At 27.6% G+C, this 27726-nt stretch overlaps 1 protein-coding gene across 3 annotated transcripts in view; it reads right to left on the bottom strand.

Moving 5' to 3' along the window:
* LOC142238399 (protein qui-1) overlaps positions 1–27726 on the bottom strand; it is a 257385-nt gene that overhangs the window by 205131 nt on the left and 24528 nt on the right. For all 3 annotated transcript variants that reach the window (XM_075310038.1, XM_075310039.1, XM_075310037.1), the window contains exons 4-6: positions 13443–13669; positions 12859–13006; positions 4711–4876 (exon numbers count right to left, since the gene is read on the bottom strand). In XM_075310038.1, coding sequence (XP_075166153.1) covers positions 4711–4876; positions 12859–13006; positions 13443–13669 — 541 coding nt within the window. The remainder of the gene's footprint in view (positions 1–4710; positions 4877–12858; positions 13007–13442; positions 13670–27726) is intronic.

Below are 27726 nucleotides of genomic sequence, written 5' to 3'. Positions count from 1 at the left end.
GTATAGATAAATTTGGTTGCATTTGGGGACTGAATAACTGGAATCTGGGAATCGGTTTATATGGGGGCTATATATAATTATAGACCGATTTCGACCAATTTTTGCATGGGTGTTTGAGGCCATATATTAACACCACGTACCAAATTTCAATTGAATTAGATGAATTTTCGTCTTCCAAGAGGCTCCGGAGGCCAAATCGGGGGATCGGTTTATATGGGGGCTATATATAATTATGGACCGATGTGGACCAATTTTTGCGTACTTATTAGGGACCATATACTAAGACCATGTACCAAATTTCAGGCTGATCGGATGATATTTGCTTCTCTTAAAGGCTCCGCAAGCCAAATCGGGGGATCGGTTTATATGGGGGCTATATATAATTATTGACCGATGTGGACCAATTTCTGCACAGATGTTAGAGATCATATATTAACACCATGTACCAAATTTCAGCCTTATCGGATGAAATTTGCTTCTCTTAGAGGCTCCGAAAGCCAAATCGGGGGATCGGTTTATATGGGGGCTATATATAATTATGGACCGATGTGGACCAATTTTTGCATGGTAATTAGAGACCATATACTAACACCACATACGAAATTTCAACCCGATCGGATGAATTTTGCTCCTCTAAGAGGCTCCGGAGGTCAAATCTGGTGATCGGTTTATATGGGGGCTATATATAATTATGGGCCGATGTGGACCAATTTCTGCATGGTCATTAGAGAACATATACCAACACCATGTACCGAATTTCAGCCGGATCGGATGAAATTTGCTTCTCTTAGAGCAATCGCAAGCCAAATTTGGGGGTCCGTTTATATGGGGGCTATACGTAAAAGTGGACCGATATGGCCCATTTGCAATACCATCCGACCTACATCAATAACAACTACTTGTGCCAAGTTTCAAGTCGATAGCTTGTTTCGTTCGGAAGTTAGCGTGACTTCAACAGACGGACGGACGGACATGCTCAGATCGACTCAGAATTTCACCACGACCCAGAATATATATACTTTATGGGGTCTTAAAGCAATATTTCGATGTGTTACAAACGGAATGACAAAGTTAATATACCCCCATCCTATGGTGGAGGGTATAAAAACGATGGTTATTGAACTTTATAGCCATGTTTAATTCTTAATATGCTTGAAGCATAACTATAAAAAGGAAAAGTTCATTGGGCTGTGGAAAATGTCTAAAAAATAATCAAAATTTAACAAAAACTTAAGAAATAAAATTTTGACAAAATTTTCAATGGAAATAAAATTTTGCCAAAATATTCTATAGAAATACAATTTTGACAAAATTTCTATAGAGATAAAATTTTGACAAAATTTTCAATAGTAATAAAATTTTAACAAAATTTTCTATAGAAATAAAATTTTTAAGAAAATTTTCTATAGAAATAAAATGTTGAGAAAATTGTTTATAGAAATAAAATTTTGAAAAAATTTTCTATAAAAATAAAATTTTGAGAAAATTTCCTATAGAAATACAATTTTGACATTTTATATATAACTAAAATTTTTCAGAAAATTTTCCATGGAAATAAAATTTTTGAGAAAATTGCCTATAGATAGCATTTTTGAGAAAATTTTTTATAGAAATGAATTCTTTGAAAAAATTTCTATATAAATAAATTTTTTGAGAAAATTTTCTATAGAAATAAATTTTTTGAGAACATTTTCTATAGAAATAAATTTTTTGAGAACATTTTCTATAGAAGTAAAATTGTGGAGAAAATTTTCTATAGAAATAAAATTTTTGACATAATTTTCGATAGAACTAAAATTTTGCCACAATTTTCTATAGAAATACAATTTTGACAAAACTTTCTATAGAAATAAGATTTTTGAGAAAATTTTCTATACAAATAAAATTTTTGAGTAAATTTTCTATACAAATAAAATTTTTGAGAAAATTTTCTACAGAAATAAAATTTTTGACAAAATATTCTATAGAAATAAAAATTATGCAAAATTTTCTATAGAAATAAAATTTTGACAAAATTTTCAATGGAAATAAAATTTTGCCAAAATATTCTATAGAAATAAAATTTTGACAACATATTGTAAATAAATAAAATTTTGACAAAATTTTCTATAGAAATAAAATTTAGACAAAATTTTCTATGGAAATAAAATTTTGACAAAATTTTCTATAGAAATAAAATTTTGACAAAATTTCCAATGGAAATAAAATTTTGCCAAAATATTCCATAGAAATAAAATTTTGACAAAATTTCTATAGAAATAAAATGTTGACAAAATTTTCTATAGTAATAAAATTTTCTATAGAAACAACATTTTTGAGAAAATTTTCTATAGAAAAAAAATTTTGAGAAAATTTTCTATAGAAATAAAATTTTTAAGAAAATTTTCTATAGAAATAAAATTTTGAGGAAATTGTTTATAGAAATAAAATTGTGAAAAAATTTTCTGTAGAAGTAAAATTGTTGAGACAATTTTCTATAGAAGTAAAATTAAAAAAAAAAGGAAATCTATTGAAATAATATTTTTGAAATAATTTTCTATAGAAATTTTTTCCATAGAAGTAAAATTTTTGAGAAAATTGTCTATAGATAAAACCTTTGAGAAAATTTTCTATGGAAATAAGGTTTTTGAGAAATTTTTCTATAGAAATAACATTTTTGAGAAAATTTTCTATAGAAATAAAATTTTGAGAAAATTTTCTATAGAAATAAAATTTTTAAGAAAATTTTCTATAGAAATAAAATTTTGAGGAAATTGTTTATAGAAATAAAATTTTGAAAAAATTTTCTGTAGAAGTAAAATTGTTGAGACAATTTTCTATAGAAGTAAAATTAAAAAAAAGGAAATCTATTGAAATAATATTTGTGAAATAATTTTCTATAGAAATTTTTTCCATAGAAGTAAAATTTTTGAGAAAATTGTCTATAGATAAAACCTTTGAGAAAATTTTCTATGGAAATAAGGTTTTTGAGAAATTTTTCTATAGAAATAAAATTTTTGAGAAAATTTTCTATACAAATAAAATGTTTGGCAAAATTTGCTATAAAAATAAATTTTTGACAAAATTTTCTATAGAAGTACAATTTTAACAAAATTTTCTATAGAAATAATATTTTTGAGAAAATTTTCTATAGAAATACAAGTTTGACAAAATTTTCTATAGAAATAATATTTTTTAGAAAATTTTCTATCGAAATAAAATTTTTGATAATTATTTCTTAGAAATAAAATTTGTGAGAAAATTGTCTACCGAAATAACCTTTTTTTAAAAAATTTTCTATAGAAATCCAATATTGACAAAATTTTCTATAAATTCCATATCCAGCTGGACAGACAGGCAAGTATTTTTGTACTGTATATGCACTGAAAAAATATTGTGGTGAGGCCAAAGATTTCATGTCCTTAAAATACGAATGCAAATTTTGCTTAGCATAGAAGACGCATTTCTCTAATATAAAGTTTCTCCTTGTCCAAAAGTCGATAAATTTTTCAATGAAGTTGTATTGTCCTTATAATTAAGTGATTTTACTTAAAAATGGGTATCATAACATGAAAGAAAGTTTTTTTTTTTTTGGGGTAAGGTCAACTTGACATTAATAATTCAGAAAAATTCTTTAAAATTAATGAAATTGTCTTTAAATTTGTAGCCTGTTTGCATCTTGACTACAAAGCAAAAAATCGTTCAAATATAGGACATGTTTTTCAACACTTTATTTTAAAGATGGTTTTTACTTGAAACATATCATAATTTCTACTGGAAGTCGAATCTGAATTTGGAAAATAAAGTTGTCGTTAACTTATTTTAAAGGACTTTGATAGCATATGAAGAAAAAAAATCTGAAAAAAAACAAAAAAACAAAATTTGCCTCCTAGAAGCAAGTACACAAAACCTAAATTTAAAAGAGAATTGTGTCTTAAAAGTATCTTTACTTGTATTCTTCGCTTTTTTTGGTTCGGAATCAATACCAAAATATTTAAAGTAAAGACAAAATTTTTGGAACCGCGCATGCTTTTTTTCAGTGTGGTTCGAAATCGATATTTTGATGTGTTACCAATGCACTAACAAACCTCTTACACATATTGGGAAAATTTTCCGCATGATAGCTATTGGAAAACAAAAGACCAACAGAACAAAAAAAAAACGCAGTCACGAACAAACATATTTGAATATCCAAATATAAGCTCCACAAAAAGTAGAACATATGAATGCCATAAGGACACCAACGGATTTGCATGAAAGTATCGAGAGGTTCAAGTGTAAGTGAACAGAGATGAATTTTTTGGTGCATGCCTCTGTAGATGAAAAAAGGCAAAGGGTGTTTTTTTCGTTGTTTTAGTTTGCTATATTGGTGCTTTGAACACCCATTTATATGGATGTTTTCCTAGAGAGAGAAAGAGAGAGAGAGGCTTAATATTAATAGCCCAAATGAATCACAGATTTCCCACATCCATTTTCCTTTGTAGCCTATTCAATAACTTTGTAAAAAGTAAAATTGGTTTTTTGTGATATGTGATACATTTGCCACAATTGTTTTCGCTGTTAGCCTCTTCAATAGCTTTTCGAATAGAAAATCGTTTGTTTTTTACATTGGGCTTTGAACACATCGCCGTTTTGTGGAACAATTTTTTCTATGTTTTTGGAATGGGAGATTTTTTAAAAGAGTTTTGAATCACAATTTGAATTAGTCTGCATGATATTTTTAACACTCACCTGTACAGTCTTTTTTCTGCCTTTTATTACATCTGGATCATTGGCTATATGTTCCTCTATTAAATTTCGTAATTTATCGAAAACTTTATTTTTAAATTTGCTCAAATAGCTTTCATGTTCTTCGATGTCGGGATCTATGCCAGTATTACAGCAGTTACCAGGGACCCTGTGAAGAAGGAAGGAAAAATTTGGCCGATTTTAGTTCTTCCACTCATTCGAGTAATGCTAGTAAAATTTTATAGTATTTATATAACAAATCATATGAGAGGCGCGTAGACGAAATGTTTAAGATTCCTCTAAAACCCAAAAAAAGAGATAGTCCAGCATGTGATGTAGTATCCATGTAGAACCTTTAAATTTATCATCGGGAAGCGTACCATTTGAATCGATCTGGTTGGGAGAGTATTTGTCACCAAATCTCTGGGTCGTGAAATTCTCAGCCGATCTAGCGATGTTCGTCTGTTGAAATCACGCTAACTTCCGAACGAACCAAGCTATCGACTTGAAATTTGGCACCAGTAGTTGTTATTTATGTAGGTTAGGTTAGGTTATGTTAGGTGGCAGCCCGATGTATCAGGCTCATTAAGACAATACAGTCCATTGTGATACCACATTGGTGAACTTCTCTCTTATCACTGAGTGCTGCCCGATTCCATGTTAAGCTCAATGCCAAGGGACCTCCTTTTTATAGCCGAGTCCGAACGACTTTCCACATTGCAGTGAAACCACTTAGAGTAAGGAAGGTATAATATAGTCGGGCGGGGCCGACTATATTATACCCTGCACCACTTTGTAGATCTAAATTTTCGATACCGTATCACATCCGTCAAATGTGTTGGGTGCTATATATAAAGGTTTGTCCCAAATACATACATTTAAATATCACTCGATTTGGACAGAATTTGATAGACTTTTATAAAATATATAGACTAAAAATTTAAGTTGGCTAATGCATTAGGGTGGAGCACAATGTTAGTAAAAAACTATGGGAAACATTTAAATCTGAAGCAATTTTAAGGAAACTTCGCAAAAGTTTATTTATGATTTATCGCTCGATATATATGTATTAGCAGTTTAGGAAAATTAGAGTCATTTTTACAACTTTTCGACTAAGCAGTGGCGATTTACCAAGGAAAATGTTGGTATTTTGACCATGTTTGTCGAAATCAGAAAAACATTTCTATGGGAGCTATATCTAAATCTGAACCGATTTCAATCAAATTTGGCACACATGACTATACTACCAATTGTACTCCTAGTGCAAAATTTCAAGCTAATCGGGATAAAACTCTGGCTTCTGGGTCCATATAAGTGCATATCGGGCGAAAGATATATATGGGAGCTATATCTAAATCTGAACCGATTTCAATCAAATTTTGCACACTTGACTATTATTGCCAAAGACACCATGTGTCTATCTCGTCTCCTCCTGGGTGTTACAAACATATGCACTAACTTATAATACCCTGTTCCACAGTGTGGCGCTGGGTATAATGATGTAAAAATTTTATATCTATAGAAAATTTTGTCAACATTTTATTTCTTTTCATTTCTATAGAAATTTTGTCCAAAATTGTATTTCTATAACAATTGTATTTCAATAATTTTGTCAAAATTTTATTTCTATAGAAATTTGTCAAAAATTCTTTTTTTATATTGTCCACAATTTTATTTCTATAGAAAATTCTGTCAAAATTTTATTTCTATAGAACAATTTTTCAAAATCTTATTTCTATAGAAAATTTTGTCAAAATTTTGTTTCTATAGAAAATTTTGTCAAAATTCTATTTCTGTAGAAACTTTGTCATAAGTTTATTTCTATAGAAACTTCGTCAAAATTTTATTTCTATAGGAAATTTTGTCCAAAATTTTATTTCTATAGACAATTTTGTCAAAATTTTATTTCTATAGAAAATTTTGTCAAATTTTATTTCTATAGAAAATTTTGTCAAAATTTTATTTCTATAGAAAATTTTTTCAAATTTTGTTCTATAGGAAATGTTGTCAAAATTGTATTTCCATAGGAGATTTCGTAAAATATTATTTATATATAACAAATTTAGTCTAAAATTTTATTTCAATACAAAATTTTGTCAATATTTCTGTAGATAATTTTGTCAAAATTTTATATCTGTAGAAAATTTTGTCAAAATGTTATTTTTATAGAAAATTTTGCCAAAATTTTATTTCTATAGAAAATTTTATTAAAATTTTATTTCTGTAGAAAATCTTTTCCAAATTTTACTTCTATAAAAAATGTCAAAATTTTATTTCTATAGAAACTTTTGTCAAAATTTTATTTCTATGGAAAATTTTGTCAAACTTAACTATATATGTATTTAATCGGCCTTTTTTAGGTTAATATATACCACGTATGGACTATGTGGTATATATTACGGTGTTAGGAAGTTTAAGGATACATTGGCAACCATGGGCAAGTGATACCGCAACCCAAATAATTAGATTGTGGATGACAGTCTTCAGTAGAAGTTTCCACGCAATCCATGGTGGAGGGTACATAAGCTTCGGCCTGGCCGAACTTACGGCCGTATATACTTGTTTGTTTCAGCTTAAAACCATGCATTTACTAAATTACAAGTGTAGCTTAACCAACAGAGGAAAATAATGTTTGTCAAATTTATTTGGGCAAAGCCCTAAAGACTGCAAGATGGTTGGATGGACGCACGTTTCGGAATTACCACATTCCTCATCAGCATCCTCCACTTATAGCTATGTATGGTTTTAAGCTGAAATCAAAAAACTACAACTGTGCTTAATGAACAAAACCAAACATAACAAAAAAAATTATTTCTTTGGAAAATTTTGTCAAGATTTTATTTCCATAGAAAATTTTGTCAAAATGTTATTTCTATAGAAAATTTTATCAAAATTTTATTTCTATAGAAAATTTTGTCAAAATTTTATTTCTATAGAAAATTTTGTCAAAATGGCATTTCTATGGAAAATTTGATCAAAATTTTGTTTCCGTTGAAATCGGTTCGTGCGTTCTGGAGTTGCATCAGAGATATATGTATAGCCCGGTTTTCAATAATTTGGCCACAATATCATTATTTACTATCCGATACTACTTAAAGTTGACACAATATAATCCTCTAGAGTATAAAATATTTCGGCAAACAATTATAGAAATCGGTTCGGTATATATCTTCTACTTCATCAACCAAACCTACAATATATCATCTAAATCGATTCAGATTGAGATATAGCTCCCATATATATGCATCGACCAAATTTTCAAAAATGTGGCCCTTATAACCTAATTTTTGAACCATAATGCCCGCATTTATGAACCAAACCTGCAAAATATTACTCAAATCGATTTAGATTTCGAAATAGGTCTCATATTTACGTATCGCCTGATTTTCAAGCATTTGGCCACAATATCCTTATTTGACTTATCCCGATCTTACTCAAATCTGACTCATTGTAATCTTCTATAGTATAAACTAAGCCTGCAAACAATCATAGAAATCGGTTCAGATTTAGATATAGCCATAATGTCCTTATTTTTAACCGATCTTACCCAAATTAATATTCTTTAGTATTACCTAATCACGCAAAACGTCATCCAAATCGGTTCAGTTTTAGATATAGCTCCCAAATATATGAATCGTACGATTTGAGCACATTTGGCAATAATACTCTTGAATAATACTACTTGAATTCAAGTTGTATTAATCGATCTTATTCAGACCTACATATAGCACTTACATAAATATATTTGGCGATTTTCACAAATTTAGCTACATTAGCCACACTAATTGAGCGATTTCCCTATTTATACCCTAAACCACATAGTGGTCAGGGTATAATAAGTTTGATCGGCCAAAAAATGTGCCTACCAGAAATATTGATTTTAGACCCCATAAAATATATACCGATCGACTCAGAATCACCTCCTGAGTCGATCTAGCGCTTGGTGTCCGTCCGTCTGTCCATGTATTTGTTGTTCACAGGATTCCGGTCGCACTTATTAACCGATTTTGATGAAATTTGGTACAGGGAGTTCTTTGGGCACAAGGACGAACGCTATTGAATTTGGAAGAAATCGGATCAAATTTAGATATAGCTCCCATATATATGTATCGCCCGATTTCGACAAATGGGGTCACGTTGCGCTTTTTTTCAAACGGATCGTCACCAAATTTGGCAAAAGCTAAGCTTTTCCAATGCCCTTCAAGTCTGCAAAATTTCATCCAAATCGGTTCAGATTTAGATATAGCTCACATATATATGTATCGCCCGATTTTTCTAAATTTGGCCATAAAACCCTTATTTATCAACCGATCTTACTCAAATTTGGCTAAATGTAGTTTTCTATAGCACTCACTATATGTGCAAAAAATCATCGAAATCGGTTCAGATTTAGCTATAGCTCCCATATATATGTACCGCCCGATTTTTCTACATTTGGCCATAAAACCCTTATTTATCAACCGATCTTACTCAAATTTGGCTAAATGTAGTCTTCTATAGCACTAACCATATGTGCAAAAAATCATCGAAATCGGTTCAGATTTAGATATAGCTCCCATATATATGTATAGCCTGATTTTCCCAAATTTGGCCATAGAACCCCTATTTATTAACCGATTTTACTAAAAGTTGGCTAGATCCAGTCCTCTATAGTACTAACTATATGTGCAAAATTTCATCGAAATCGGTTCAGATGTAGATATAGCTCCCATATATGTATCACCCGATTTTGAAAAATTCGCCCCTAATAACCTTATGTTTGACCATACAGGCCTCATTTCTTAACTGATCTTACTCAAATCTTGCACAAGGTAACCTTTTGTGGTATTAATCAAACCAGCAAAATATTATGCAAATTGGTTCAGATTTACATATAGCTTCCATACATATGCATCGCTCGATTTTCCAAAATTTGGCTATAGTACTCTTATTTATTAACCAATGTTAATCAAATTTCAAATTTTGATGTACTAGCCGATCGTACTTATACGTACTTTTAGCTCTTACATAAGAATATTGCTCGATTTTTACAAATTTGTATTTATTACCCACACTAATTTAACGATTTTCTCTTTTTTAATAATGGGCTCAATATTAGTGGCATACTAACTCCGTAGGTGCAATATCAACACAGCCAGTAGGGGAAATTCCCTATATGTAGGGTTTTTCTAATATTTAGCGTCTTGTAGGGACGTAGCGCCACAATGTAGGACATTTTCACTCAACACAATTTGTAATAATTTTTACATTTTGGTGGCTCTAGAGAAGGAAATTAGAAGCCGGCAATGCTTGATCTTTAACGATGTGTGGTAAACTTTATTCCTGTAGAAAATTTTGTCAACATTTTATTTCTATAGAACATTTTGTCAAAATTGTATTTCTATAGATTTTTTTTTCAAAATATTATTTCTATAAAAAGTTTTGTCAAAATTTTATTTCTGTGGAATTGTGTCTCAAAATTTTATTTCTATAGAAAAATTTCTCACAAAAATTTGTTTATAGAAACTTTTTCCAAAATTTTATTATACCCTAAACAACATTGTGGTCAGGGTATAATATGTTTGATTTTTATAAAGATTTAACAAAAAAGATTACTAATTTGGGTAGAATTCTACCAACTGTGGCAACCGTGGTCATAATACAAATTTATATTCTAAGTTATATACGTTGCATATTCATGTTTTAAGATAATAAAGTACTTAGAACAATTTTTGTTTAGTAAAATTTTTTAAATTTAACGAAAAATATAGTAGGGAAAATTGTTTGGGAATGTATAGGAAAGTAGGGAACTTTTTTTGTTCTTGTAGGGTAAACCGAACATTTTTCCTGGCAACATTGACTATGAGCTATAGTCAGATTGACACAAAGCACCCATAGACATGTACCCCTTAATTTTCTTAAATATGCAACTGCGGTTTATCTCCCAGACCTATATGTTACCCCACAAATGCTTATGATTACTAATTCTGTAATGATGGTTTAGGGTATGATATAGTCGGCCCCGCCCGACTTTCTACTTTACTTACTTATTTATTATTGGACTCAATATTTACGTATCGCCTGATTTTCAAGAATTTGGCCACAATATCCTTATTTAACTTATCCCGATCTTACTCAAATCTGACTCATTGTAATCTTCTATAGTATAAACTAAGCCTGAAAACAATCATAGAAATCGGTTCATATTTAGATATAGCCATAATGCCCTTAATGTTAACCGATCTTACCCAAAATACCTAAACATATAGAATGTCATCCAAATCGGTTCAGTTTTAGATATAGCTCCTAAATATATGAATCGTATGATTTGAACACATTTGGCCGTAATACTCTTATTTATTAATCTATGCTACTTGAATTCAAATTGTATTAGTCGATCTTATTCAGACCTACATATAGCTGTTACATAAATATATTTGGCGATTTTCACAAATTTAGCTACATTAGCCACACTAATTGAGCGATTTCCCGTTTTTATACCCTGCGCCACACTGTGGAACAGGGTATTATAAGTTCGTGCATATGTTTGTAACACCCAGAAAGAGACGAGATAGACATATGGTGTCTTTGGCAATAATGCTCAGGGTGGGTCCCTGAGTCGATATAACCATGTCCGTCTGTCGGTCTGTCCGTCCGTCCGTCCGTCTGTCTGTGAACACATTTTTGTGATCAAAGTCTAGGTCGCAATTTAAGTCCAATCGCCTTCAAATTTGACACATGTTCCTAACTTAGGTCAGAATAGAGCCCTATTGATTTTGGAAGAAATCGGTTCAGATTTAGATATAGCTCCCATATATATCTTTCGCCTGATGTGCACTAATATGGACCCAGCTGCTAGAGTTTTATACCGATTTGCTTGAAATTGTGTACAAACATAACACTTAGTCGTATGGTCAAGTGCGCAAAATTTGATTGAAATCGGTTCAGATTTAGATATAGCTCCCATATATATCTTTCGCCCGATATGGACTAATATGGTCCTAAAAGCCAGATTTTTGGCCCAATTTGGTTGAAATTTTGCACAGGGAGTAGATTTAGCATTGTAGCTATGCGTGCTAAATTTGGTTGAAATCGATTCAGATTTAGATATAGCTCCCATATATATTTCGCCCGGTATGCACTTATATGGACCCAGAAGCCAGAGTTTTATCCCGATTAGCTTGAAATTTTGCACAAGGAGTACAATTGGTAGTATAGTAATGTGTGCCAAATTTGATTGAAATCGGTTCAGATTTAGATAAAGCTTCCATATATATTTTTCGCCCGATATGGACTTATATGGCCCCAGAAGCCAGAGTTTTGGCCCAATTTGGTTGAAATTTTGCACTGGGAGCACAATTAGTAATATAGTCATGTGTACCAAATTTGATTGAAATCGGTTCAGATTTAGATATAGCTCCCATATATATGTTTTTCTGATTTCGACAAAAATGGTCAAAATACCAACATTTTCCTTGTTAAATCGCCACTGCTTAGTCGAACAGTTATAAAAATGACTCTTATTTTCCTAAACTTCAAATACATATATATCGAGCGATAAATCATAAATAAACTTTTGCAAAGTTTCCTTAAAATTGCTTCAGATTTAAATGTTTCCCATATTTTTTTTTACTAAAATTGTGTTCCACCCTAGTGCATTAGCCAATTTAAATTTTGAGTCTATAGATTTTGTAAAAGTCTATCAAATTCTGTCCAAATCGAGTGATATTTAAATGTATGTATTTAGGACAAACCTTTATTTATATAGCACCCAACACATTTGGCGGATGTGATATGGTATCGAAAATTTGTATCTACAAAGTGGTGCAGGGTATAATATAGTCGGCCCCGCCCGGCTTTAGACTTTCCTTACTTGTTATTAATGGACTCAATATAAGTGGCCTACTATCTCTGTTGGAATAAAATCAAATATAGCTTCTCATCAAGATTTTCTATTCGAACTGAGATAAAACTCATATAAACATGTGTCCCTTAATCTTCTTTAAGATGAAAATACGCTTTATCACCCAAACCTTATTTAATTATATCCCAAAAAATGCTTACTTTCTACTTTCTACTTTACTCTTTTGGTTTTTTGTTTTTGTATACGATGAAATATTTAAATTATAACAAACTAAATATACTAAGAATATTAATAAAGATAATACTTACACTAATGTTGTATAATTGTCTGATGTTAAATTCATTGTCAATTGATCCTTTAATTTAACCAAACGTTCCGTATTTTCAGCATTTTTGGCGCTCAATTCAGTTGTAGACCATTCACGAAATACAGCCAAAATTTTCTCATTTGATAGCTCTGTGTGAGAGGAGGGGGAAGGAAAACGGTAAAAACACATCCATTAGAAAAATGCTGACATTATCTGGTAATTGTGTGAAAGCAATTTTAAATAATAATTTAATTGAATTTGTGGTGAAAAAAAAAAACTTTTAGCAAGAACAATAACATTTAACAAACACAAAAAAAAAAACATTTTTAAGTCCTGTAGTCTCTCCAACGCCCATTTTGCACCTTCTCTATGAGTGGGCTACTTTCACATCTCATTTTATTTTAACAGGCACTTTGCGTTTACATAGAACGGTCGACACATACCTACATATAAGCGATGCTTATATTGTATGCACTTGTACTAGAGGTACGGGGTGGGGTGGGGCGAGACCTGGAATGTTTGTTGGTTTTTTAAGCTGAGTTGGCTGTCGGTAGGTAGGCAGACCACTTTTCATGCATTACTTACCCAATGCTTTTAACACTTCCTGTTCCATTTGCGTTTGACGTAACTTTTTTAAACGTTCTTGCATATCTGCACTAAGAGCTTTCATCGTTGTGGTCTCTACGGAACTGGGTACACCACCTGCTTGACCTCCTCCTCCTGTAGTTGTACGTAGCATATCTAGCAGGCATTTATCGATAATGTCACGCAGTTGAACATACTCTTCGTGCCACTTTTCCAACACCATATTTCTGTAAGACAAAAACACATGCCCATATATAATAGAAATGAAAGTTTTAAAAATTTGTGAGGTGAATATATGGTACTATAAGGTCGTTTAGCCTATGTGGAATGGAATTGACTTGATTTAATTTGATATTGAACGATTTATATATTTCATAATTTAGTTTTTGAGAATTGTGGATCACATTGTAAATTCATATTTAATGCATACAATAAAAAAATGTTTGTTTTTATTTTTCAATCACGAAATTAATTGATCCCATTAATTTTTAATTGAAGCTGCTTCAATCACGTAAATAATAGGAAACACCAAATAAAAAAAGACATAATTTATGGAATTGAATAATAAATTTGTTCTATTAATTAATACACTCAAAAAATAAAACAGTTAACTTGGATCCAAAGATTTTGACCTTCCTTTAAGGATTTTGGTATTGATTCTTTAAAAATAAGGACATTTTTTGGCGACCTATCTGATTTTAAATCTAGGACCTATAAAATTAAAATTAGGATGTAGATCTTATTTATCGAATTGTCATTCTATTTTTCCGGTATATTAATAAAGCTATTCAAGTACAAACAAATGCCAGTTTAAAAATCCAAATAGTGATGGATACTTCGAAGTAAAAAATATTTTCTTAATTCCAAAAAAAAACTTTAAACCAAAAATGTTAAATCGTCAAAATAAGTCTTAGATTATATTTGAAACGTTTTTTATCTTAAATCTAAAGATTCAATATTTCAGTTAATTTAAGGACGATTTCTTTATATCAAAAATGTATTTCTTTACTTTAAGGAAAATTTGCCTTAGGTTAGGTTAGGTGGCAGCCCGATGTATCAGGGCTCACTTAGACTATTCAGTCCATTGTGATACCACATTGGTGAACTTCTCTCTTATCACTGACTTTGCCAAACTTTTATTTCTATGGAAAATTTTGCCAAAATTTTATTTCTATAAAAATTTTATTAAAACTTTATTTCTATAGAGAATTTTGTAAAAATTTTATTTCTATAGAGAATTTTGTCAAAATTTTATTTCTATAGAAAATTTTGTCAAAATTTTATCTCTATAGAAAATTTTGTCAAAAGTTTATTTCTATAGACAATTTTGCCAAAATTTTATTTCTATAGAAAATTTTGTCAAAATTTTATTTCTGTAGAAAAAATTTGTAAATTTTTTTTTTCTGTAGAACATTTTGTCTATGTTTTATATCCATAGAAATAAAATTTTGGCAAAATTTTCTGTAGAAATATAATTTTGACAACATTTTCTATAGGACTGAAATTTTGACAAAATTTTCTATAGGACTAACATTTTGATAAAATTTTCGCACAATTTTCTATAGAAATAGAATTTTGACAATATTTTCTATCGAAATAAAATTTTGACAAAATTTGCTCTAGAAATAAAACTTTGACAAAATTTTCTATATGAAAAAAATATTGACAAAATTTTCTATAGAAATGAAATTTTGACAAAATATTTTATAGAAAAGAATTTTTGACAAAATTTTCTATAGAAATAAAACATTGGCAAAGTTTTCTATAGAAATAAAATTTTATCAAAATTTTATTTCTATTGAAAAATGTTGTCAAAATTTTATTTCTATAGAAAACTTTGCCAAACTTCTATTACTATAGAAAACTTCAATAGTAGTAAAATTTTTGCAAAATTTTCTATAGAAAAGAAATTTTCTATAGAAATAAAACATTGGCAAAGTTTTCTATAGAAATAAAATTTTATCAAAATTTTATTTCTATTGAAAAATGTTGTCAAAATTTTATTTCTATAGAAAACTTTGCCAAACTTCTATTACTATAGAAAACTTCAATAGTAGTAAAATTTTTGCAAAATTTTCTATAAAAAAGAAATTTTGACAACATTTTTCAATAGTAATAAAATTTTGGCAACATTTTATATAGAAATAGAATTTTGACAACAATTTCTATTGGACTAAAATTTTGAGAAAATTGTCTATAGAAATAATATTTTGATAAAATTTTCTATGGGACTAACATTTTGACAAAATTGTCGGTAGAAATAAAATTTTCTATAGAAATTAAGGTTTGGCAAAATTTTCTATAGAAATAAAATTTTGACAAAATTCTCTATAGAAATAAAATTTTTACAAAATTCTCTATAGAAATAAAAATTTTACAAAATTTTCTATAGAAATAAAACGTTGGCAAAATTTTCAATAGAAGTAAAAGTTTGGCAAAGTTTTCTATAGAAATACAATTTTGAAAAAATTTTCAATTTTAATAACAGTTTGGCAAAATTTTATATAGAAATAGAACTTTGACAAAATTTTCTATAGGACTAAAATTTTAAGAAAATTTTCTATAGAAATAAAATTTTTACAAAATTTTCAATGGGACTAACATTTTGGCAAAATTTTCTATAGGAATAAAAGTTTGGCAGAATTTTCTATAGAAAGAACAAATTTTAACAAAATTTTGTATAGAAATAAAAATTTGGCATTATTTTCTATAGAAATAAAATTTTGATAACATTTTTTATAGAAATAAAATTTTGGCAAATTCTCTATAGAAATAAAACATTGGCAAAGTTTTCTATAGAAATAAAAGCTTGGCAACGTTTTCTATAGAAATAGAATTTTGATAAAAATAAAAGTTTGGCAAAATTTTCTATAGAAGTAAAATTTTGAGAAAATTTTCTATAGAAATAAAAGTTTGGCAAAGTTTCTATAGAAATAAATTTTGAAAAATTTTTCAATTGTAATAAAGAAATAGAAATAGAATTTTGACAACAATTTCTATTGGACTAAAATTTTGAGAAAATTTTCTATAGAAATAATATTTTGATAAAATTTTCTATGGGACTAACATTTTGACAAAATTTTCGGCAGAAATAAAATTTTCGCAAAATTTTCTATAGAAATAAAAGTTTGGCGAAATTTTCTATAGAAATCAAATTTTGAGAAAATTTCCTATTGAAATAAAGTTTTGACAAAATTCTCTATAGAAATAAAATTTTTACAAAATTCTCCATAGAAATAAAATTTTGACAAAATGTTCTATAGAAATAAAACGTTGGCAACATTTTCGGTAGAAATAAAATTTTCGCAAAATTTTCTATAGACATAAAATTTTGAGAATATTTTCTATAGAAATACAATTTTGAGAAAATTTTCTATAGAAATAAAATTTTGAGAAAATTTTGTATAGAAATAAAATTTTGACAAAAATTTCTATAAAAATAAAACTTTGACAAAATTTTCTATAGAAATAAAATTTGGACAAAATGTCCAATAGAAATAAAATTTTCGCAAAATGTTCTATAGAAATAAAAGTTTGGCAAAATTTTCTATAGACATAAAATTTTGAGAAAATTTTCTATAGAAATAGAACTTAGAGAAAATTTTCTATAGAAATACAACTTTGAAAAAATTTTCTATAGAAAAAAAATTTTGACTAAATTTTCTATAGAAATAGAATTTTAACAAAAATTTCTTTAGAAGTTTTATTTTTGTTTTGTAGTTTGTTGGTAGAATTTTCTCCAAACTGTGGTAAATTCGTATTGGCTCTAGTGGTAACTGTGGTTATGAGACAGCGAAATGCTATATGTCACTTTCACGAACAGCTGCTTCAAAGGCAATAAAAGAAAGATTTTCTATTATTGCCTTTAATTGAAATGAAAATGGGATTCCAAGCGAAAACAATTAATAAAAGTAGAAAGTCAGGCGGGACAGATTATATCATACCCTTAACCACCCCTACTGAATTAGAAAATATTGTTTGTGCGGTATAGGTAATGGTATAGGTTTGGGAGATAACCCGTATTTCTATATTTAACAACATTAAGAGGTACATGGTTATGGGAGTTTTTTTTACAATTTGAACAAAAATGTCTGATATTAGGAGCTATACTTGATTCTGAACCTACAGTATGCCACTGATATTGATTTCATTATTAAAAAAGAGGAAATCGCTCAATTTGTATGGGTAATAAATCCAAATGTATGAAAAAAGGCAATATACATTCTGCCATATTCTGCAAACCACATAAAAACTTATTTGGAAATACTATAATCGCAAGGCAAGACGATTTGAGTGTTTCCAAATGAGCTTATGCGTTTTGCCCAGATACTGTTCATTTTGATTACCTACCGTTTCCATCGATGATTTATAACATGGCCGATCAATATTTTCGTTTTTATAATGTAGCACAAAATTGGGTCGATTCACGGGTTGCGTCAAAAGACGTGTCGTTTTTTACCGCGGTATCCGTATGTTGCCTGAAAGGTGGAAAATATTGTGTCTAGCGATGGCTGATACTTTGAGCGATCAGACTGTTTTAAATTTACGGAATAGATTCTTAAATATTTGAATAAATTCTGTATTTTTTTAAATTAATCAATAAATTTTTTAAAATTAACTGAAATTTTTTTCTGGTTAATTTTTTTTTTGTATCAAAAAATGAGCAAGGAATTACTCCGTATCATAACCTGGCACAAAATCAATCGCATGAAGCCATCTTCATATACAGTCAACACTGAAGTATGCTGGACCTTAAACTATAGTGGAATTATTTTTATTTTTTATTAATAATGTTAAGTGCTGTCGTGAGTGACTACATCAATGTGATGAAACAAGGGAGGGAGGTCATCATGCATAAACTTCCGATAATGGTCCCAACCAACCACTCAAGCAGCAATGATGACACAACTGGGGAATATTATGACATACCATGGCCACCCATAGACTGACTGATACGGGTATGCAGCACTCTGTCATTGATGAAAAATTTATTTCGCGAAAATGTAATTTTCATTTTATTTATGTCTGTGCAAAAGTGCAGAAAAACGAAATTAAATATCCTTGCGCCAATGGCATCGAAAGGATATCCAATGATGAGGATGTTATATAATTGATTGCATTATTTGTATGTCCTGAAACTGATGTAGGTTACAAATAAGTAAACTCAGTAATAAATATGGGGTCACTTTTAACGCTTAAATCATATTGCAAAAATGTTTGGTATTGCGTTATATATCTCTACAGGAAATTAGAGAAATGTAATCATAATTTTGATCCTTGAGTATGAAAATGATTTGCACTTAATAGTCATAACCATTGCATATGAAAATTTTGTAGTAATGATAATGGATAAGGAAGACATTCGTCATAATCAATTTTAAGCATAGAAAAAAAACAAATAGGCTTCTAAGACGACCTAACGAGGTACATCTGTATATCTACCATGCTGTAATCACCCGAAAGTCAGCGTTACAGCTAAACATTTCTAAAAAATGGCACACTTTTCAGATAAAAACAAAAATGTATTCAGAGACAGACGGACATGGCTAGATCGACTAAGGAACACGATTACCACAGATAGTAGAATTGTACCAAAAATGGTAGATTTTTTACTGTTTGCTAGATTGGTATAATTCTTGATGGATTGGTAAAAGATGCTTCACAAATTTTCTATAAAAATTAAATTTTGATAATATTTTTTTTAGATATGAAATATTGACAAAATTTTCTATGGAAATGAAATTGTGTCACATTTTGTATAGATATAAAAATATGTTTTGACCAAATTTTCTATAGAGATACAATTTTGACAAAATTTTTTATAGAAATAAAATTTTGACAAAATTTTCTGACGAAATAAAATTTTTAAAAAATTTTGCAAAAAAAAAATTACAAAATTTTCTATAATAATAAAATTGTTTATATAAAAAAAAATTTTGACAAAATTTTCTATAGAAATAAAATTTTCTATAAAAATAAAATTTTGAAAAATTTTCTATAGAAATACAATTTTGATCAACATTTCTATAGAAATAAAATGTTGTTGTTGTTTTTATTGCAGCTTAAAACCATACATTGACTAAACTACAAGTGTAGCTTAACCAACAGAGGAAACGAGTATTTGTCAAATTTATTTGGGCAAAGCCCTATAGACTGCACGATGGTTGGATGGACGCACGTTTCGGAATTACCACATTCCTCATCAGCATCATCTACTTGCAGCAAAACTATCAACCAATTATGAGAATAAATTCAGGCAGTTCATTAAACCCAACAATGAACCACACTTGAATCTCCTGAAGAAAGGTTTTGTATGATAGCCGGCTTATGCCGAAATAAATTCAAAACAAACATATCTCTTTTTCTATGCCACTGCCAAATCATCGATTTGAATTCAGTTGGATGGGTTTATTTTGAGCGTGCTTCCTCTTCTTTTTGTTTACAAAATTTTCTATAATAATAAAATTTCGGCAACATTTTTTATAGAAATAAAATTTTGACAAAATTTTCTATAGAAATAAACTTTTTACAAAATTTTCTATAGAAATAATATTTTTACAAAATTTTCTATAGAAATAATATTTTGAAAAATTTTCTATAGAAATAAAATTTTGACCAAATTTTCTATAGAAATTAAATTTTGACAAAATTTTCTATAGAAATAAAAATTTGACAAACATTTCTATAGAAATAACATTTTGACAAAATTTTCTATAAAAATAAAATTTTCTATAAAAATAAAATTTTGACAAAATTTTCTGACGATATAAAATTTTTTACAAAATTTTGTAAACAAAATTTACAAAATTTTCTATAATAATAAAATTGTTTATAGAAAAAAAATTTGACAAAAATTTATATAGATATAAAATTTTTAAAAAAATTTCTATAGAAATAAAATGTTTACAAAATTTTCTATAGAAATAAAATGTTTACAAAATTTTATATAAAATAAATTTTTGACAAAATTTTCAATAAAGTCAAATTGAGACAAAATTTTCTATAAAATAAAATGTTGACAAAATTTTCCATAAAAATAAAATGTTGACAAAATTTACAAAATTTTCTATAATAATAAAATTGTTTATAGAAAAAAAAAATTTGACAAAAATTTATATAGATATAAATTTTTTAAAAAATTTTCTATAGAAATAAAATGTTGACAAAATTTTCTATAGAAATAAAATGTTTACATAAAATAAATTTTTGACAAAATTTTCAATAAAGTAAAATTGAGACAAAGTTTTCTATAAAATAAAATCTTGACAAAATTTTCCATAAAAATAAAATGTTGACAAAATTTTCTATAGAAATAATATTTTTACAAAATTTTATATAAAATAAATTTTTGACAAAATTTTCAAAAAAGTAAAATTGAGACAAAATAAAATAAAATGTTGACAAAATTTTCTATGAAAAAAAATTTTGACAAAATTTTCTATAAAAATAAAATTTTGACAAAATTTTCTATAGAAATTTTAAAATGTTTACAAAATTTTCTATAGAAATAATATTTTTACAAAATTTTCTATAGATATAAAATTTTTACAAAATTTTCTATAGAAATAAATTTTTGAAAAAAATTCTATAGAAATAATATTTTGACAAAATTTTCTATAGAAATTAAATTTTGATGATATTTTTTATAGGCATGAAATGTTGACAAAATTTTCTATAGAAATTAAATTTTGACAATATTTTCTATAAAAATAAAATTTTGACAAAATTTTCTGACGATATAAAATTTTTACAAAATTTTGTAAAAAAAATTTACAAAATTTTCTATAATAATAAATTGTTTATAGAAAAAAAATTTATAAAATTTTCTATAGAAATAAAATTTTTACAAAATATTCTATAGAAATAAAATATTGACAAAATTTTCTATAAAATAAAATTTTGACAAAATTTTCTATAGAAATAAAATTTTGACAAAATGTTCAATAGAAATAAAATTTTCGCTAAATGTTCTATAGAAATAAAAGTTTGGCAAAATTTTCTATAGACATAAAATTTTGAGAAAATTTTCTATAGAAATAAAATTTTGAGAAAATTATCTATAGAAATAAAATTTTGACAAAATTTTCTATAGAAATAAAATTTTGAAAAATGTTCTATAAAAATACAATTTTGACAAAATTTTCTATAGAAATAAAATGTTGTTGTTTTTATTGCAGCTTAATACCATACATTGACTAAACTACAATTGTAGTTTAACCAACAGAGGAAAAGAATGTTTGTCAAATTTATTTGGGCAAAGTCCTATAGACTGCACGATGGTTGGATGGACGCACGTTTCGGAATTACCACATTCCTCATCAGCATCCTCTACCTGCAGCAAAACTATCAACCAATTATCAGAAAAAAATCAGGCAGTTTATTAAACCAAAACCAACAAAAACCACACTTGAACCTCCCGAAGAAAGGTTTTGTATGATATCTCTTTTCCTATGCCACTGCCAAATCATCGATTTGAATCCAGTTGGCTGGGTTTATTTTGAGCGTGCATCATCTTCTTTTTGTTTACAAAATTTTCTGTAATAATAAAATTTCGGCAAAATTTTTTATAGAAATACTATTTTTACAAAATTTTCTGTAGATATAAAATTTTTACAAAATTTTCTATAGAAATAAAATTTTGAAAAATTTAAATTTTATAGAAATAAAATTTTGAAAAATTTTTTATAGAAATGAAATTTTGAAAAATTTTCTATAGAAATAAAATTTTGACAAAATTTTCTTTAAAAATAAGATTTTGACAAAATTTTCTGACGATATAAAAATTTTTACAAAATTTTGTAAACAAAATTTACAAAATTTTCTATAATAATAAAATTGTTTATAGAAAAAAAAATTGACAAAATTTTATATAGATATAAAATTTTTAAAAAATTTTCTATAGAAATAAAATGTTGACAAAATTTTCTATAGAAATAAAATGTTTACAAAATTTTATGTAAAATAAATTTTTGACAAAATTTTCAATAAAGGAAAATTGAGACAAAATTTTCTATAAAATAAAATGTTGACAAAATTTTCTATAAAAATAAAATTTTGACAACATTTTCTATAAACATACAATTTTGACAAAATTTTCTATAAAAATAAAATCTTGACAAAATTTTCTATAGAAATAAAATGTTTACAAAATTTTCTATAATAATAAAATTTCGGGAAAAATTTTTATAGAAATAAAATTTTGACAAAATTTTCCATAGAAATAAAATTTTTACAAAATTTTCTATAAACATAATATTTTTACAAAATTTTCTATAGAAATAAAATTTTGAAAAATTTTCTATAGAAATAAAATTTTGACAAAATTTTCTATAGAAATAAAAATTTGACAAACATTTCTATAGAAATAAAATTTTGACAAAATTTTCTATAGAAATAAAATTTTGAAAAATTTTCTATAAAAATTAAACTTTGACAAAATTTTCTGACGATATAAAATTTTTACAAAATTTTGTAAAAAAAATTACAAAATTTTCTATAATAATAAAATTTTCTATAAAAATAAAAATTTGACAAAATTTTCTGACGATATAAATTTTGTAAAAAAATTTACAAAATTTTCTATAATAATAAAATTGTTTTCTATAATAATAAAATTGTTCATTTTGCTGCAAGTAGAGGATGCTGATGAGGAATGTGGTAATTCCGAAACAGCTGTACATCCAACCATCTTGCAGTCTATAGGTCTTTGCTCAAATAAATTTGACAAGCATACTTTTCCTTTGTTGGTTAAGCTACCCTTGTAGTTTAGTCAATGCATGGTTATAAGCTGAAATCAAAAACAACAATAATGATTGAAGAATAAACCAACAATAACAAACAAAACGAAATAAAATTTTGACAAATTTTTCTATAGAAATAAAATTTAAACAAAATTTTCCATAGAAATAAAATTTTGACAAAATTTTCTATAAAAATGAAACATTCACAAATTTTCTTAAGTAATGAAATTTTGACAAAATTTTCAATATAAATAAAATTTTGAAAAAAAAATATATATAGAAATAAAATCTTGACAAAATTTTCTATAGAAATGAAATTTTGACAAAATTTTCTATAGAAATGAAATTTTGACAAAATTTTCTAAGGAAATAAAATTTTGACAAAATTTCCCAAAGGAATAGATTTTGTCAAAATTTTCTAGAGAAATAAAATTTTGACAAATTTTCCTAAAGGAATAAATTTTTACAAAATTTTCTAGAGAAATAAAATTTTGACAAAATTGTATGTAGAAATAAAATTTTGGGGATAATTTTCTATAGAAATAAACCTTAACGAAAATTTTATGTAGAAATAAAATTTTGGGAAAATTTTCGACAGAAATAAAACTTTGAGAAAATTTTCTGTAAAAATAAAATATTGCAAATTAAGATTTTTTATTTGGTAGTTTTTGGTAAAATTTGCTACAAAGTGGTGAAATGTATAATATAGTCGGCCCTGCACGACGTTTGAATTTCCTAAATAGTTCAAATTGTACCAAATAGGTCATTGTAGTATAATTGTTTTTTGGGAAGTGGGCGTACGAAATTTTGAATAATTGTACCAAAGTTTACAGCCCTGTATTATACAGTGAAACCTCTGAAAGGTAGACACTCACGGTCGCCTAAATTTTGTCCACATTTGAGAGGTGTCCACTTCTGAGAGGTCAATTTTTATGTGTTACTATAGCAAACGTTCCCAGACAAATATCCACTTTTGGGAGGTGTCCGGTTTACAGAGTGTCCAAGTTTGAGAGGTTTCACTGTATATTGTAATTCCGAAAATATATGCATACTTTTAGGCGGTACACATGTCGAATGAAGACATTATGTTAAAAAGGGAAAATTACTTATCGGGTCCACCGTCAAAATATAAGCCGAGCAAAAAACTGCAACGTCCAATCGACTTATAATGTCGATGATAATCGTCTAATTGGCTTTTTATAAGGACTAAACTCTGTTAATCGAATTCTAACAAAAGAGCTCTTTTAAGTCGAAAAATCAAATTTTCCAAATTTCCAAAAAGTTTCGTTTTGTAAATGCAGATGTGTTGAAAGTCGACTTGTTCATATTTGTAACAAATCGAAAAGTCGATTTATTCTCATTAAAATTTTTATTTCATCCTAGGGTTGGCGGTATAAAAAATACCACCCTTAACAATTTTTCCCTAGTAATAAAAATTTGTTTTACACTAAGGCCTAATTGAGATATTTTAAATTTTAATAAAATTTCAATCTTTCGTATTTAAATTGTGGCCGCATGTGTGTCTGTGTAATTTTATTGAGACAGGGTTTTGGGAAAATTTTCATAATGACTCTACAGGTTTCCACCATCATGAGGTTGTTCATGAAATTCTATTGCTCTCTCAAGTTATTGCGTTCTTGTGGCAACACAAGTATGTACGAGGGAACAAACCATGCAGATTGTTAAGAGTCTTCCACGCTAGCATTTATTTAAAGTGATTTTCCACCATAATATAAAAATTGTATTTACCTGGACCCCAATCAAAGAGGAAGATGAGTATTTTTATGAAAAATGGGAATATGTTTTTTAAAAGAGGGGCGGAGCGGAGATAGAAGACGGTGTAATGTAAAGCTCGTGTCCTTTATTGCCTTATAAATGGTAAGTAATTTAATAACGAATGTTTACAAAAAAGCTAATGGATATTTAATACAAGGCAATGTCAAATTAAGTAGTAACAGTAAATTACCTCTAGATTTTCAATATCGAGAAGTCGAATCGAGGGGGTATAACCCCACACCATTTTCAATACACATATTTGTGGCCCTAAAATACACTTAGATTTCCAATTTCTGGGAAATCGGATAAAAATTCGATGTTTAGATGCTTAAGAAAATTTTATCTCTATATAAAATGTTGTCAAAATTTTATTTCTATATAAAATTTTGTAAAAAAATTATTTCTATATAAAATTTTGTCAACATTTTATTTTTATAAAAAAAAAATTGTCAAAATTTTATTCCTATAGGAAATGTTGTCAAAATTTTATTTCTATAGGAAATGTTGTCAAAATTTTATTTCTATAAAAAATTTTGTCAAAATTTTATTTCTATAGAAAATTTTGTCAAAATTTTATTTCTATAGAAAATTTTGTTAAAATTTTATTTCTAATTTAAATTTTGTCAAATTTTTTATTTCTATAGAAAATTTTCGAAAAATTGTACTTCTATAGAAAATTTTGTCAACATTTCGTTTCTATAGAAAATTTTACCAAATTTTATTTCTGTAGAAAATTTTGTCAAATTTTTTTTCTATAGAAAATTTTGTCAAAATTTTTTTTTCTATAAAAAATTTTGTCAAAAATTTTATTTCAATAGAAAATGTTGTCAAAATTTTATTTCTATAGAAAATTTTACCAAGTTTTATTTCTGTTGAAAATTTTGTCAAAATTTTATTTCTGTAGAAAATTCTGTCAAAATTTTATTTCTATAGAAAATTTTCGAAAAATTTTATTTGTATAGAAAATTTTGTCAAAATTTCATTTCTATAAAAATTTTTGTCAAAATTTCATTTCTATAGAAAATTTTGTCAAAATTTATTTCTATAGAAAATTTTGTCAAAATTTTATTTCTATAGAACATTTTGTCAAAATTTTATTTCTATAGAAAATTTTGTCAACATTTTATTTCTGTAGAAAATTTTGTCACAATTTTATTTCTATAGAAAATTTTCGAAAAATTTTATTTGTATAGAAAATTTTGTCAAAATTTCATTTCTATAGAAAATTTTATTTCTGTAGAAAATTTTGTCAAAATTTTATTTTATTTTTTTTTTTATTTCATTCAAATTTGTAATACAAAAAGCTACTTATTGATAGCCAAAAACATATTACAATTGTTCCATAGTTGGTAATAAAGTAATAACCTTAATTCTATATATATTCAAATATATTTTTATACCCTTCACCACTATTGTGGTAAAGGGATAATAAGTTTGTGCATTTGTATGTAACGCCAAGAAGGAAAAGTCTGAGACCCATCGTTTAGTATAACGATCGTCTTAGAATTAAATTCTGAGTCAATTTAGCGATGTCCGTCTGTCTGTCTGTCTGTCTGTCCGTCTGTCTGTCTGTCTGTTGATGTATTTTTGTGTGCAAAGTACAGCTCGCAGTTTTAGTCCGATTGTCCTAAAATTCGGTATAGGGTCCTGTTTCGGCTCAAAGACGATCCCTATTGATTTTGGAAAAAATCGGTTCACATTTAGATATAGCTGCCATATATATTTTTCACCGATCTGGTCATAATTGGCGTGTATATCAACCGATCTTCCTCAAATTCCGTACATCGGAATATTTTATGAGTCTCGAAAAACTTGCAAAATATCAGCCAAATCGGTTCAGATTTAGATATAGCTCCCATATATAGCTTTCGCCCGATTTACACTCATTTGCCCACAGAGGCCAATTTTTTGCTCCGATTTAGTTGAAATTTTGCACAGGCAGTAGAATTAGCATTGTAGCTATGCGTGCCAAATTTGGTTGAAATCGGTTCAGATTTAGATATATCTCCCATATATAGCTTACGCCCGATTTACACTCATATGACCGTAGAGGCCAATTTTTAACTCCGATTTAGTTGAAATTTTACACAGGGAGTAGAATTAGCATTGTAGCTATGCGTGCCAAATTTGGTTGAAATCGGTTCAGATTTAGATATAGCTCCCATATATATGTTTTTCTGATTTCGACAAAAATGGTGAAAATACCAACATTTTCCTTGTAAAATCGCCACTGCTTAGTCGAAAAGTTGTAAAAATGACTCTAATTTTCCTAAACTTTTAATGCATATATATCGAGCGATAAATCATAAATAAACTTTTGCGAAGTTTTCTTAAAATTGCTCCAGATTTAAATGTTTCCCATATTTTTTTACTAACATTGTGTTCCACCCTAGTGCATTAGCCGACTTAAATTTTGAGTCTATAGATTTTGTAGAAGTCTATCAAATTCTGCCCAGATCGAGTGATATTTAAATGTATGTATTTGGGACAAACCTTTATATATAGCCCCAACACATTTGACGGATATGATATGGTATCGAAAATTTAGATCTACAAAGTGGTGCAGGGTATAATATAGTCGGCCCCGCCCGACTTTAGACTTTCCTTACTTGTTTTAACTGTACTTTTTCGGACTATGTTACTATAAGATACTTACTGACGTTTTATAAGATAGTAAAGAGCTCTAGGCCAAAATTCAAATTTGGCACGCATAGCTACAATGCTAATTCTACTGCCTGTGCAAAATTTCAACTAAATCGGAGCAAAAA

The sequence above is a fragment of the Haematobia irritans genome, chromosome 5 (genome assembly GCF_050003625.1).
Source record: "Haematobia irritans isolate KBUSLIRL chromosome 5, ASM5000362v1, whole genome shotgun sequence".
NCBI classification, from domain to species: domain Eukaryota; kingdom Metazoa; phylum Arthropoda; class Insecta; order Diptera; family Muscidae; genus Haematobia; species Haematobia irritans.
The sequence above is the reverse complement of the archived record's forward strand: the minus strand, read 5'-3'. Positions and strand labels throughout refer to the sequence as shown.